General features: G+C 42.5%; 1 protein-coding gene across 6 annotated transcripts in view; it reads right to left on the bottom strand.

Moving 5' to 3' along the window:
• The window catches only part of MAPKAP1 (MAPK associated protein 1), a 236533-nt gene that overhangs the window by 60754 nt on the left and 162713 nt on the right, over positions 1-13066 (bottom strand). For 5 of the 6 annotated variants that reach the window (XM_007471481.1, XM_007471482.1, XM_007471483.1 and 2 more), the window contains one exon: positions 593-700. The exons of the other annotated variant lie outside the window; for it this stretch is intronic. In XM_007471481.1, the coding sequence (XP_007471543.1) occupies positions 593-700 (108 nt within the window). The remainder of the gene's footprint in view (positions 1-592; positions 701-13066) is intronic. 6 annotated transcript variants of the gene reach the window in all.

Genomic DNA, 13066 nt, shown 5'->3' with positions numbered 1-13066 from the left:
GCAGGAATGATGGAGAGTTGGCTGTTGTGATCACAGTTTTCACGTCACTCGCCCCTTAAGTCAATAGGAGTGTAGAGGAGAGGAATGGCTAAAATTCATAAGTCTGAAACTCTAAAGGGTGAATGAAATAAATTAACTGAACTTTTAAAGAAGCTTTCTACATAGCACTAGGAACTATACTACATTGCCTCCGGCCAAGAGTATGAAAATGGCCAGAATTTTCTAAAACCTGATGACTGAACAGTGATACTGACAGGGCCAGTTGCTTTATATACAATATAGCCTTTGCCACAGAAAAGGCCTCATATTTCTAAACTGTTTCCAGGACTGTTCCTAACTTAGGATTATACAGTTTAACAGATAAATATTAATCACAGAGGGCTAAACAGGATGCAGACCATTTCCCAAAAAGCATGAAATCAATCATTTCACTCTGGGATACAATTCTGGCATGAAGGCTGATGTCTGCCTTGGAAAACAAAGTCACCTCAAATCAGCCTAGGGAGGCCAGACCAGTGAGTATTCCCAAACACAGGACTTTTAAGCATGTTGCAACGGACAAAGCAGGCACGGAGCGAGGAGGCCAACGTACTGTTCTCGCGGACCAGACAGAACTCCCAGGCGCTCTGGCTCTCCAAAGTGCTCTCCAGGTCCACAGCGACATTGGGCTCGCTCTGCTTCTCCAGGCGGTACTGAGGGCCTGGAAGATCAAAGGGGCAGGAGGAGGGGAGGCAGTCTGAAACAGTGAATTTAACATTGGAAAAACACCACACCCCAGTGAAAAGCTGATAAAGCATTAGGAAAACACTGAAGTCTGTTTAGGGTCTCCCAAAACTCTTCCCCCAAGAGGGAAGAGTTTTGAGTTTTTTTTCCACATGGCTTCACACACTTGTCTGTTCTATTATCAGGTCTATTTTTGCTCAGTTCTCCCCAAAACAGGATGAGAGACAGAAAGCTTTTGAGTCAGACTGACTTGGAATCACAATGTGGCTACGATGGTTTCCCAGATATGAGCAGGTACCCTACCCTCTCTGAATCTCTGTTTCCTAATATGTAATGTGGGAATACTTATACCCTGAAGGATTATTGTGAAGATTAGAGATGCTACAGGAAAAATGCTTACGTAGTAATGTACCTGCCTCATAGGAGGCAGTCCTACAAAATTATTTATTAAAAATTATTATATGATAATGAATAATCAATTATAAGCAGGAATAAGGTATGTTTAGAACTCGAATATCATGACAGTCCAAAAATGCAAAAAAATTCTAAAACGTAGATGGGGTTAAAAAATAAATTCCAGGTTTTTGGGTTATGATGACAGAAGGACAAGTGGCTGCTGATTCGTGTTTCTGTTGAAATATTTATGAAAACACACGAGGCAGAGGTTCAATAATACTGAAAACCAGGAATATCAGTTACCCTGCATCACAAAGGGATTCTGGCAGATCTTAAAACACTGGGGCATTTTATACATTTATTCATGTATTTCTTTGTAAAGCCAAATGACAATCTCGTTCTTCTCAGATAACACCTAACGGGTCCAATGATCGGATTCAAAAGACTGCTCCTTTTGTTAATGGTTACTGAAAGATTAGAGGTATAAGAAACTGTCTTATTATTTTGTCTATGAAAGGCCTATTTGGTCAGACAGCAGAGGTGTGAGAGATCTGATGAAGCATCAGAGGCCTTACAGGGCTCCCAGGTGGAACACATATTTTTAGATGTGTTCCTCAGCTGTCCTCAACTTGTTGATTATTTACATCCAACACTTCTCCGTCATCAGTCTGAGGCATTTCACTCACCTCAAGTCATTCTCCTCCCCCACATTCTAAGTTCATCTGTAGCATTGTAGAGTTTCAGTTCACTTTCACGGTATATTTGATCCTTCCTCTAATTGGTATTTCATTAGCATTTCTGCCAATTATCAGAGTTCTTACATACATTCAGTCCTTTTTACACTACTTACAGGTTCTAAACCTTCACTAAGTTAACAATGCTCAAGACACATACAACTATTTAAGGAAATACATGCTCAGAAGTCTACACAATTCTTAGAAACTCTAATACACTGTATTCAGGTCAAGAAGGTATTGTAGTTCAACATTATACATAGTTCAATTTTTTTTTTTTTTTTGCAGTACGCGGGCCTCTCACTGTTTTGGCCTCTCCCGTTGTGGAGCACAGGCTCCGGACGCGCAGGCTCAGCGGCCATGGCTCACGGGCCCAGCCGCTCCGCAGCATGTGGGATCTTCCCAGACTGGGGCACGAACCCGTGTCCCCTGCATCGGCAGGCGGACTCTCAACCACTGTGCCACCAGGGAAGCTCCCATAGTTTAATTTTAATTTCAAAAATATTAAGCAAATAAAGTTATAGAAATACAGATAATTCTTATTCTCCACTGCCTGTCGGTGCCAACATTTGTCAATTACCAAGCATGCTTGCTGCTCATCACTGGATGCTTTCATATTCACTGGTGGAAATAATCACTGAAAAGTCATGCCCAGCTGAACTTTAAGAAAACATAGCTGGTGAGAGATTCCTATGATCCCTCCCGCAACAGCTCTGCCCGCCCCCACTCCCTAACACCCACCTTTCACAGCTGTGGGCAGCCCATTAGAGAGAAGAGAACCACCCCTGAACCCAGAGAGCTGCTTTCTAAAACACTGGCCTGTTAATCTCCAACTGTCCCACCCCTAGATCTCCCAGCAACATAGCGTATATACGCACTGATATCCACTCCTATGACTTTACAGTGAAATCTGGGTACAAAGTTTACCTACAATAATTCATTTTTTTATGATAGTCAAAATTTGGGAATAACCCAGATCTAACAACAGGGAAACTGGTTAAACAAAATATTGTGAAATACCATGGAGATATTAAAAGTGATGCTGCAAAAGTATTTGATTTTATCGAACACGTTTATAATATGCTACTTTATGAAAATAGCAAATTATAACACAATATGTGTAAGATGATTCTAATTATGAAAAATATATGTAAAGTCATGGCAGGGGGTGGGGTACATACTGGAAGGTTATTTCCAGAATGTGAATAGTAGTTACACTGGATACTGGGATAATGAATGTTTTTATTTTTCCTTAGTGTTTTCCTGTATTTTTCAAATTTCCTATAATTACTTAAATAAAGGCTACCTTTATAATTTTTTTCCCCGTTGGCCGTGCCGTGGCTTGTGGGATCTTAGTTTCCTGACCAGGGATCGAACCAGGGTCCACGGCAGTGAAAGCCTGCGTCGTAACTACTGGACCGCCAGGAAACCCTCTCTTTTTTTCACTTTTATAATTTTTAAAACATCGTATATACTTATAAGCCCTCCAATTTCTTACTATGCCATTTTTCTGAGGATACTGTAATTACCACACCCTGTGGCATTTCCAATGGGTCTTTCATTTGCAATAGTTTAATCAAAACTAGACATCATCCGTTTATGTAGATCAATACTTTCATCTTAAGTAACCCTGTAACCTCTCCAGGCACAGTATATATAGGGTTTTGGGCATCTAGAGCTGTTCGCCTACCTGACAACTGGATGGTAAGCAAGCCACCCCTTTCCTGATTCAGGGAGCCAAGGCCTGGCCACATCAAGGTGTATTTCAGGCTGGTCTCCTTTGTAGTCTTTTTCCTTTTGGTCTCTGTAGCTGTCTGGGAGATGTGGACGAGGGAAACCAGAGGAGGCAGGGAGTACTAGGAAGGGCCCCTTATCCCTAAACACAAGTCCCCGCATCACTCTCTAAGCCACAAATGCCACCATTCCATATTCACTTTCTTATTTCTTGGGTTTTGTAGGTATTTCTTTTCTTTTTTTGGGGGGGGGGGGACTATAATATTATTTATTTATTTTAATTTTATTTTATATTGGAGTAGAGTTGATTTACATGTTGTGTTAGTTTCAGGTGTACAACAAAGTGATTCAGTTATACATATACATGTGTCTCTTCTTTTTCAGATTCTTTTCCCACATAGGTTCCCATAGAGTACTGAGTAGAGTTCCCTGTGCTATACAGTAGATCCTTGTTGATTATCTATTTTATATATGGCAGTGTGTATATGTCAATGTAGATATTTCTACTAAAATAGTTTGTTTCCTAAAAGTAGCTTTAGGACTTTCTCTTTGAAGCCAAGTATTATTAGGCTTCATTATGTTATGATGACTCTCAATTATTGCATGACCATTATATGCAAGCATGCTGCATATGTTAGCTTACTGAATCCTCACAGCAACTCTTAGAGGCAGATATTATTATCCTCATTTGACAGATTGGGACCCTGAAGGTTGGCAGGGTGAAGTAACTAGCCTAAGATCACACAGGTAGGAAGCAGGAGGGGAAAATGAAACCCAAGGGTCTTTGGCCCTAAAGCCTATGTATTTTGAAGGTTTCTTCCTTTTACAAACTGTAAATTACAGACTAATTATAAAAAGCCATAGTTTGTACCATAAGTATATATATTTTTTGTAGATTCATGGATTCACCTGGGTTCTAAATTACTTAACTTGTTGTTTCTATACATTCATTTCTATGGTAAATGATCTGAAATAATTTATTTTAACGAAATCCACACATGCTAAATATCCCATGCTATGGCTGTATCCTGGTTCCTTATGAAGACAGGATCACCTTATCTTTCCATCCATGCAGGAAGACTCTCTCCCCATCTTTCAGAATATTCCTATGTATGCCCAGTTTTTTAAGTAACTAACAGGTTCCGCATCATCTTCCACTCTCGGGACTCCATGGTCTTCCATAAAAGCTAAGAAACAACTTGGAAACCCACTTCTGAACTTAGCAAAGGACGGATGGGTCTTAACTTTGGGGAAGGCAGGGTAGTTAAGCTATAAATGAGACTTGAGATCTAGACCCAAACAGAAAACTGCCTATTGCAAATCTCAATTTCTCTCCTAATTCTTGCCCAAACGCTGGATAAGATATTTCACAGAGAAAGACTATTTTGCACGTTTTCCCCTGGAAAGGCCAGATTGATAACTTTAGGTCACACTGTGTAATGAGAGGCAGGGTATATATTAGAAGCAATACAGCCTGATGATTAAGGGCCTGCACTTGGGGCCAAATTGCTTCAGTCTAGTCCTGGCTGAGAAACTTAGCTGTATGACTTTGGGCCAACTTACTTAACCTCTCTGTTTCATCTATAAAATGGGGCTAATAATAGCACCTAGTTTATAGGCCTGTCTGAGGATTCAATAAGTTAATAGTTGTAAAGCAATTAGAACATTAATAGTGTTATTTAAGTGTCAGCCGCCATCATCATCATCATCATCAGCCATATCATCAGACTTTTATAAGAGATCATAATAGAACAGGGCCTACTATGTGCCAGGTACTATGTTAGGCCTTTTATAAAGATCATCTCATTTACTCTTCGTCACCTTAGGATGTAAAGAGTATGAATCCCATTTTACAGAGGAAGAAACCATGACTAACAGAGGCTAAATAACTTGTTCAATGTCCCACAGGAAGTGGTGGAGCTAGGATTCATACCTAGGACTGCCCAGGCCTACAGTCTACATATTAAATACCACAGTGGCTCACTCATAAGTTCTTAATATATGTCTGTTGATGACAATCAAGATTATGACAACCCAGACCTACTATATATCAGACAATAGTTTCTAGCAACACAGGACACAGGAGGAGAGAAAAGCAGCAGCCAAAAGCCATTTTATAGAGACAAGCTGTGAGGTCAGTTTCTATTAACATACTTTTGCCAAAGAGATGATTATATAAAAATATAAGAGGCTCTTTCACACCAAATAGGACACAGTTCTCAAGGCAACATCCTCCCTTTGGAAAGAGTTTTTAAAATGTCACAGCTGCACATGGAGCTACATACCCTCTCCTTCACAGCAGAGGAGAACACAAAAGGAAGATTCTGGGAAGCAGTTACTCTGCAGCAACAAGAAAACCTGCTTGGGCATTCTGATGATGTATTTATTGCAGTAAAACCACATCACCGAATGGTCTAGGAACAAAATACTGCTCTGGGCACTTTGGGAGGGTTCCAAGTTATAATACCCAGGCAGGATTTTTATGGGATTTTGTAAACCCGAGGCAAACATCTTAACACATAAGTTTCAAAGAAAATCTGTAGTATCTGTTGGATGGTGGATACACGCTCAGTTCAGCTTCCTCGATCTCTTTAATCCTTGACTGAAACATAAAAGCATGTGGCATGCCATTCCTTAACAGCTGAGAGCCAGCTGAAAGTTGAAATCTAACGGGAAGGAAGGGCAAAAGCCTGAAGAGAGAGAAGCCATACGCCCGCTATCACTCTGCACCTTATTTCTAAAGGCCCATGGGAGCAACCTCCTTCAGACCTCCCTATCTGGAAAAGCTGTACTTCCTCAGAGCAACTGGCTTGTTCTGTACCTTTCGACAGTTTAACATAAATCTTGTAACTAACTGATACTGTTTTCCTTTCTCCTTTGCCCAGGAGGAAGCTGAGCACTAAATGTGTGATGACTGGACACTCATTTCTGTGTCAGTTAATCCTCTGGACCTTTATTTCCATTTTCTTTCAAGTAGTTTTTCAATTCATTCATTTTTTTTTTTTTTTTTTTTTTTTGGTACACGGGCCTCTCACTGTTGTGGCCTCTCCCATTGCGGAGCACAGGCTCCGGACGCACAGGCCCAGCAGCCATGGCTCACGGGCCCAGCCGCTCAGCGGCATGTGGGATCTCCCCGGACCGGGGCACGAACCCGTTTCCCCTGCATCGGCAGGCGGACTCTCAACCACTGCGCCACCAGGGAAGCCCTCAATTCATTCATTTTTTATCCCATCAGTGTATTCCAACTGCTTTTCGGATTGAAGTGGGATATAAACAAATTAAACTATCATTATTATGGCTGAGCATGGGAATAAGCTGGAGGACCACCTATCTGGAAAATGATAAAGGAAAAGGCTGAACACTTTCATGAATATACCTTCACGTCAGCTGTTTTCCATTCTCCAGCTTAAAGAGCTGCTTTAATCTGAAAGAGCTGCTTGTAGTCAGAAAAAGTTAAGTATGAGCAAATAAGAGGAAAAGCTGGGTTTTGAGTAGAAAACTCCTCTGTCTGCACCCTCTCACTATGCATTCTGGGGAAGTTACTCAATCTCTGCATATTTTCTCATCTGTAAAATGAGAATAACACAACTTCCTTGGGAAGGAAGGAGCAGGAACCGCTGTGGTGAGGCTTAGGTGAATGCCTAACCTCAGAGTCACAAGAGGCTAACAGCCCCGTTAAGGGAAGATACACAGTGGCAGGGAATGCTGGCATCAGAGCAGATGTCCGTACCCTTTCTCACGTGTGTCCAAGGTAGGAGTGTGGGGTAGGAGGGCATGCAGATCTATTTAAACAAGCTTGTTTTTAAGTTATAAGCAGCATTTAAGATCGGAGACTTGTTCAGCAGCCAGGCTTCCTAAAGTTCCTTAGTCTCTCTGGTCCTACGAATACAGTCTAAAAATGGTGAGTAAATGTCAGAACCCACTGAACAAACCACGGCAGCACAGGTGTCAAAAGATTTGTGGTTTTACGATGTCATCCATACATTCATCTAACAAACATTTTAGGAGCATCAACAATGTCCCAGACACAGAGATGAATAAGCAATGATTCCTGACCTCAAGCAGGCTGGGGGAGGTGGCAAGACACACGCGAGCAGATGAAATTGTCAAAGAGCCCCATTCAGCGCTCTTCCCCAGGCAAGGACAAGGTGCTGTGGGAGTACAGAAGAGGGGACAATGAACTTCTCTGAGGGGGAGACATCTGGACTGAGTCTTGAAGGAGGAACGGGAGCCGGGAGAGGGCAGGGGAAGTAGTGCATTCCTACAGAGGGAACAGAATGTGCCAAGGCAAGGAGGTACTGAGGAGCCCATGTGGACCACGGGAAACTCCGCTGCAAAGGGCCTAGGCTCTGTGGGGTTTCAAGGGGAGGCTGGCGCTGGGATGCTTGGCCCAGACTGTTGGTCAAAGTCTAGATTCTCTCTTATAAGCAACAGATGCTCACAGAGCAGGGGAGTGACACAATCAGCTTTATACTTTGGTACACTTCTCCTGGTGGCACTGCCAACAACGGGCTTGAAGAGACTGGTGGCAGGGAGGCCCGCTTGGCAGGCCGTACCAAGACTTGTCTGCTCTATGGCCGGGGCCGGCTGAGTCCCAAGTCCCTCACTGAGCCAAAGCCAAAGCCATTACCGACAAGCTGACGCCGTCAACATCAGAGCTCAGCGCTAACATCAGCTACGCTAAAATGTTCGCGTCTAGTGTCAGCTCCATTGCTGATAGCTCTTCCTCTAGGGGTGACTGTAATCATTTTCTGTTTGATCTTAATACAAGCACCGAATCATATTCAAGTGATAACCACTAGTAGCTTATACTCCCACCCAGGCTTGGATTGGATAATTTGGAATTTAAATAATAAAAAAAGAACATGCTGACATGACAGTAAGGTCACACTTTATCCTCCTCTAAGCCAATATATAATTTGCTCTCAGTCAAACAGCCAAATATAATCAAATTAAATACCATTCCTATTACAAAAGAAGAAAGACCAAGGCTGTTCCAATAAACCAATTCTCCCACCTAGTTAAACTGCAAAACCTTCAGGAAAGGTTTTGAAAGCATGACCCATCAGTTCTAATTTTTAAAACTTATCCTTTCAGTCAAGACTAGAAAAAGGCCCATTCCAACTTTTATCTTTACTACAAAGTGCTGTTATCTTGGCCTGATGTCAGGAGCTCTATCTCTCTTTCTGCTGACAAGCAGAGAGGAGAAAGATAAGATTGGAAACGAATCTCACTTCTCTGAGTAAATAAATAATCAATACTCATCTAAATGTAAATGAGAAGGTAGCCCCCTCTGATAACAGCACTCTTATCAGAGAGCCAATTTTCTTCAGACATTTGGCCTCAACCAAATCACCATCATTCAGCCCCAGCCTAATGGCAAAAAATCGTAACTAAATTGAACCGATCACCAGAGATCAACTAAGTTCGGCCCTGGCCACTTCAGGTTCAAATGTTTGGGAATGCAATTTTGCCCCCATTAACTTTCAATAGCAATGAAGAACAGACTGGTCAAGGGGTCAGTTTGTGCAATAAACAAACCCCAGAAAGGGGGCCGGCCAGAGAAGATGAGCAGGAATGGGTTTAAGTGTTTAAACAATGTTATAACTGGAGCAAACCCCAAAACTGTGAAGGGAAGGCTGCTTCTATGGGGTGGGGAGACAGCATTCTTTCATTTTATCAAAGGCTTGGTTGAAACTGAGGAGACGATGATGATTAAACTTTATTAAAGCAACTGTAAACAAAGAAAAAGAGCTATTAAAAAGCTACAGAAGCTAAAAATAACCTAAGGTTGGAATGATCAATTTCCTCCAACTAATTTGTATCAGACTTACATCTGACCCAGCAGTGCTGCACTGACCTGATTTTACTGAAATAGGACGCCGTCTGCAAGACAAATCACTTTAAAACCACTGCACTGGGGTTTCCATTTCTTTGCTGCAAGACTCAATTCACTGCTGATGAGAGTATTGGGGAAATTATGACCCTTATTGATAGGACAGCAAAACCATTTTTACACAGTAGTCTTCAAGTCGACAGAAAGCTTGCACCGGACCATTAATGAAGGTGTCGGCTAGAATCAGAAATTAAAGACAAAGGCTGGGAAAGGACTAATTTTTAGAGCACGTTTAAGGACACCAGATACACAGAAGCGGAAGCCATTCATCCTCTTAGGAGTAACAGAGCCTAAACAAGCATCAGCTGAGGGGCAGGCGGCTCTGCCTACAATTAGGGAAAGGAAATGCTTCTTTTCTTTTCTGCCTGGCCCTGGAGTTCTAAGAGCACAGGTTCTCAGCATTATCAGCTTCAAATCTTTACCAGCCAAAGGAGGACATGTCTGGTATGAGGCAGAACTATTCAAAGTGTAACCATCTTGATATATCTGGTTTTGTGATTAGCAGTAATCTTTCACCAAGATGTCTGCACGACTACTTGTATTTCCCAGCCAAAAAATTCCTGTATATCCTGGCTCCTCCAGTACCTCTTCAGAGCAGTTCCTCAGAACTATCTGAGAGGCTGTCTCCCAGGGGAGAACCTAAGGTCCCCAAATAAAACTGAAACTCACTGCTCAAAACAAAAACAGACAAAAAGTGTAACCACCTCTGTTCCTGCTGTGAGTATCTAATCCTAGAAGGTGGACATGTGGTGGTTTAAGTGTGGGTTTTGGAGTTAGAAAGACTTGGGTTAAAATCTTGGCTCTTTTACAAAAGCTCTGTGACACTGGGCAAGTTAGTTGATCTAAACCTTCGTGGAGTAATTGCAAAGATTATGCAGAACACAATGCCTAGGACATAATAAGCAGTCAATAAATGCCAGCTGTATACTACTGTGCAAATTTTAACAAAATCATCAATTTGCCCTTTTAGAAAATAACAACAGTGACCGACATTGAGGACTTCCTTGGCCCTTAACAAAGTCCTTTACATGCATTAGCTTTCCAAATCATAAAACAGTGAGGTAGGCCCTATTCTAATCCCCATATTACAGAGGAGGAAAAAACACTGTGGCCAAGTCACGTGTCCACAGCAAGCCCAGAAGAATCCAGGTGTGTGATTCCAGTGCCTGTGCTCTTAACCACACTGCTATGCTGTGTTCCAGAAAGAGCATTCTATAATCTTCTTGATCTTTGGGTTAAAAAAAACAATTGTAAGGTTGAGATCATTTATCAGTTCAGAAAGGAGTGAAGACGTTGGGTGGGAAACTAGGAGGAAGAGAGGGTGGGTAGCTGGTCTCACATGAGGGGGTTGAAACTAAAAGCCCCTCAGTCCCCATGGCGGGCACCTATCCGCCGAGCACTTCAAGTGAACGCCATCCGCTTGCCCTGATTTTGTTGCTGGGAGAGGGGACCTTTTTCTAAGTTAAATGATTTACAGAGTTACTGCCTCAATCCACAGTTCTGAAAGTGATTTCTTTAGGGTTTAACTATACCCATTTCTAGTCTTGTTACAACTTTTTTATTGCTATAGAAAACACTTACTGGAAATATGTTACTGCTATTACCAGGTGATAAAATAAAAAGAAAAATAGTTTATGTATTGCCATCATTTCCAATCATCAATCAGAAAGTGCCAAGAGGAGGAAAGGAAAGGGCATACAGCTGAGATTTCCTTCTTTGTGCAGGAGAAAATGCAGGAGCATCATAATTCTTTGGAACAAATTTCTTCTTGAACATCCAGCCTTGCACAAGGGCTCCTGGGAGGAGTCGGGAGGCACACCTTTGGGCATCTCCCTCCTCTCTGCAGCCCTGTCTGACTCCCTGTCAGAATCAAGAGCTCTTTCATCCCAACCTCCTTCGGGCCGTGTTCCTCTCAGTGCCCGGAGCAGGCTGAATTAGAAGCATTGCTGTCTATTTTTCGTTGTTCTCCCCCGGCCTCCCAATCAGGGCACTCTTTGAAGATGGGGGTGGAGGGGCTTTTTAAAAAACCTAACTCTACTCCCAGAGCTGCAGCACAGCAACAGATTCTTTGTACGTGCTTAAAAATCTCTGTTAAATAGAATGTCTTCAACAAGGTGGCATTTAAAATTGAACAACCTTGACCAACGAAGGACTCTAGCCTAAGAAACATTACTCCAAGCACACAATGATGTATGTTCAAAGATGTTCACTGCAGCACTGTTTCAATAGTAAAAAGTGCACACGATCTAAATATCCTCCAGTAGGAAACTATCAAATAAATATGGTGTATCTGTACACTGGGGTGCTATGGAGCTGTTAAAAAAATTAAGCTAAGTTAATAAGACATGGGAAGATTTCTATGATACATTATGAAATTTAAAAAGATACGGAATGTATATATTCCATTTTAATAAAGTAAAACCCCAGCTATATATGTGCATTTATATGTGTGTGCATGTAAATTTGTTGAACACACACACACACACACACACACACACACACACACACACGCACAATCTGGAAGGATATGAACCAAACTGTTCTCACGGTTATTCTGTTACCGTAGCATTACCTTGGGTGCAGGATGCAGCAGTAGCAAAGATGAAGGCTTTCACTTTTTTTTTTTTTACTTTATAGACTTCTGTATTGTTTGGCTTTTTGACAGTGGGCATATGATTAGCATTACTACTGTCATTAAAAATCCAATTTTAAAAAATGAGGCTGAACAATCTTAGAGATGATTCCAGCAGGATCAGACTAGGGACTGTTGCCCCTGGAGCCTCCTCCCAGATCATGTGGGCTCAGTGGCTGCTGGGGAGACACCTAAACAGTTCGGGAGCCAGGGACTAAAATGGCAGAGAGCCTGTTTAGGAGTTCCCGTGGTCCTAAGTCAAGCCACGTAGTGGACCGCAGAGGTTTCCAGAGCTGCTCAAAGGAGCTGGGCAGCAAAGGTGAAGATGACTGGAGCATCTGAGGCTGGGCTGCTGGTGCCCAGAGGCCATTCACAGAGAGAGCCAATGACCACAGACCAAGGGTCAGATATCCCACCTAGTCTGGACAGCTATGCCTGCCCTGTCCTCCTCATGGATTCTGGATGGTACTGTGGAAAACAAGAGTGATCCCATACTGTCTCTGTCTGGCCTCCTCAACCTCCCTCTACAGCAGTCCTGATGCCTTCCTCCATTCAGGCTTTGAGACAAGAGGTGGTGTGTCAGCAGTCCATCCCTGCAGCCCAGGTGTTGGGAGAAGGTCTGATATGATTCCTGCCCTAGGCTCAATATTGTGTGTGTGTTTGTGTGTATGTGTGTCTAGGGAGTCCTCTGCAACCTCCGCCAACCCCACCACATTTGAGAGGGTATGGTGTAAGGGTTATAAGCCAGACTGCTTGGGTTTGAATTCTCAGCTCTACCACTTACTGGCTGTGTGACCCTGGGCAATTCAGTTAACCTTTCTGTGCCTTACTTTCACATCTGTAAAAGAGGGATAATAACAGAACCTACCTCTTAGAGTTGTTCCAAAGATCCAATAAGTCATGCGTCTAGGTTGCTGCCTCTGCTTTCCAAGCAGCACGGGGGGGGGGGGG

The sequence above is a fragment of the Lipotes vexillifer genome, unplaced genomic scaffold, assembly GCF_000442215.2.
Source record: "Lipotes vexillifer unplaced genomic scaffold, Lipotes_vexillifer_v1.1 scaffold1600, whole genome shotgun sequence".
NCBI classification, from domain to species: Eukaryota; Metazoa; Chordata; class Mammalia; order Artiodactyla; family Lipotidae; genus Lipotes; species Lipotes vexillifer.
This window is presented reverse-complemented; position numbering and strand designations above follow the sequence as displayed.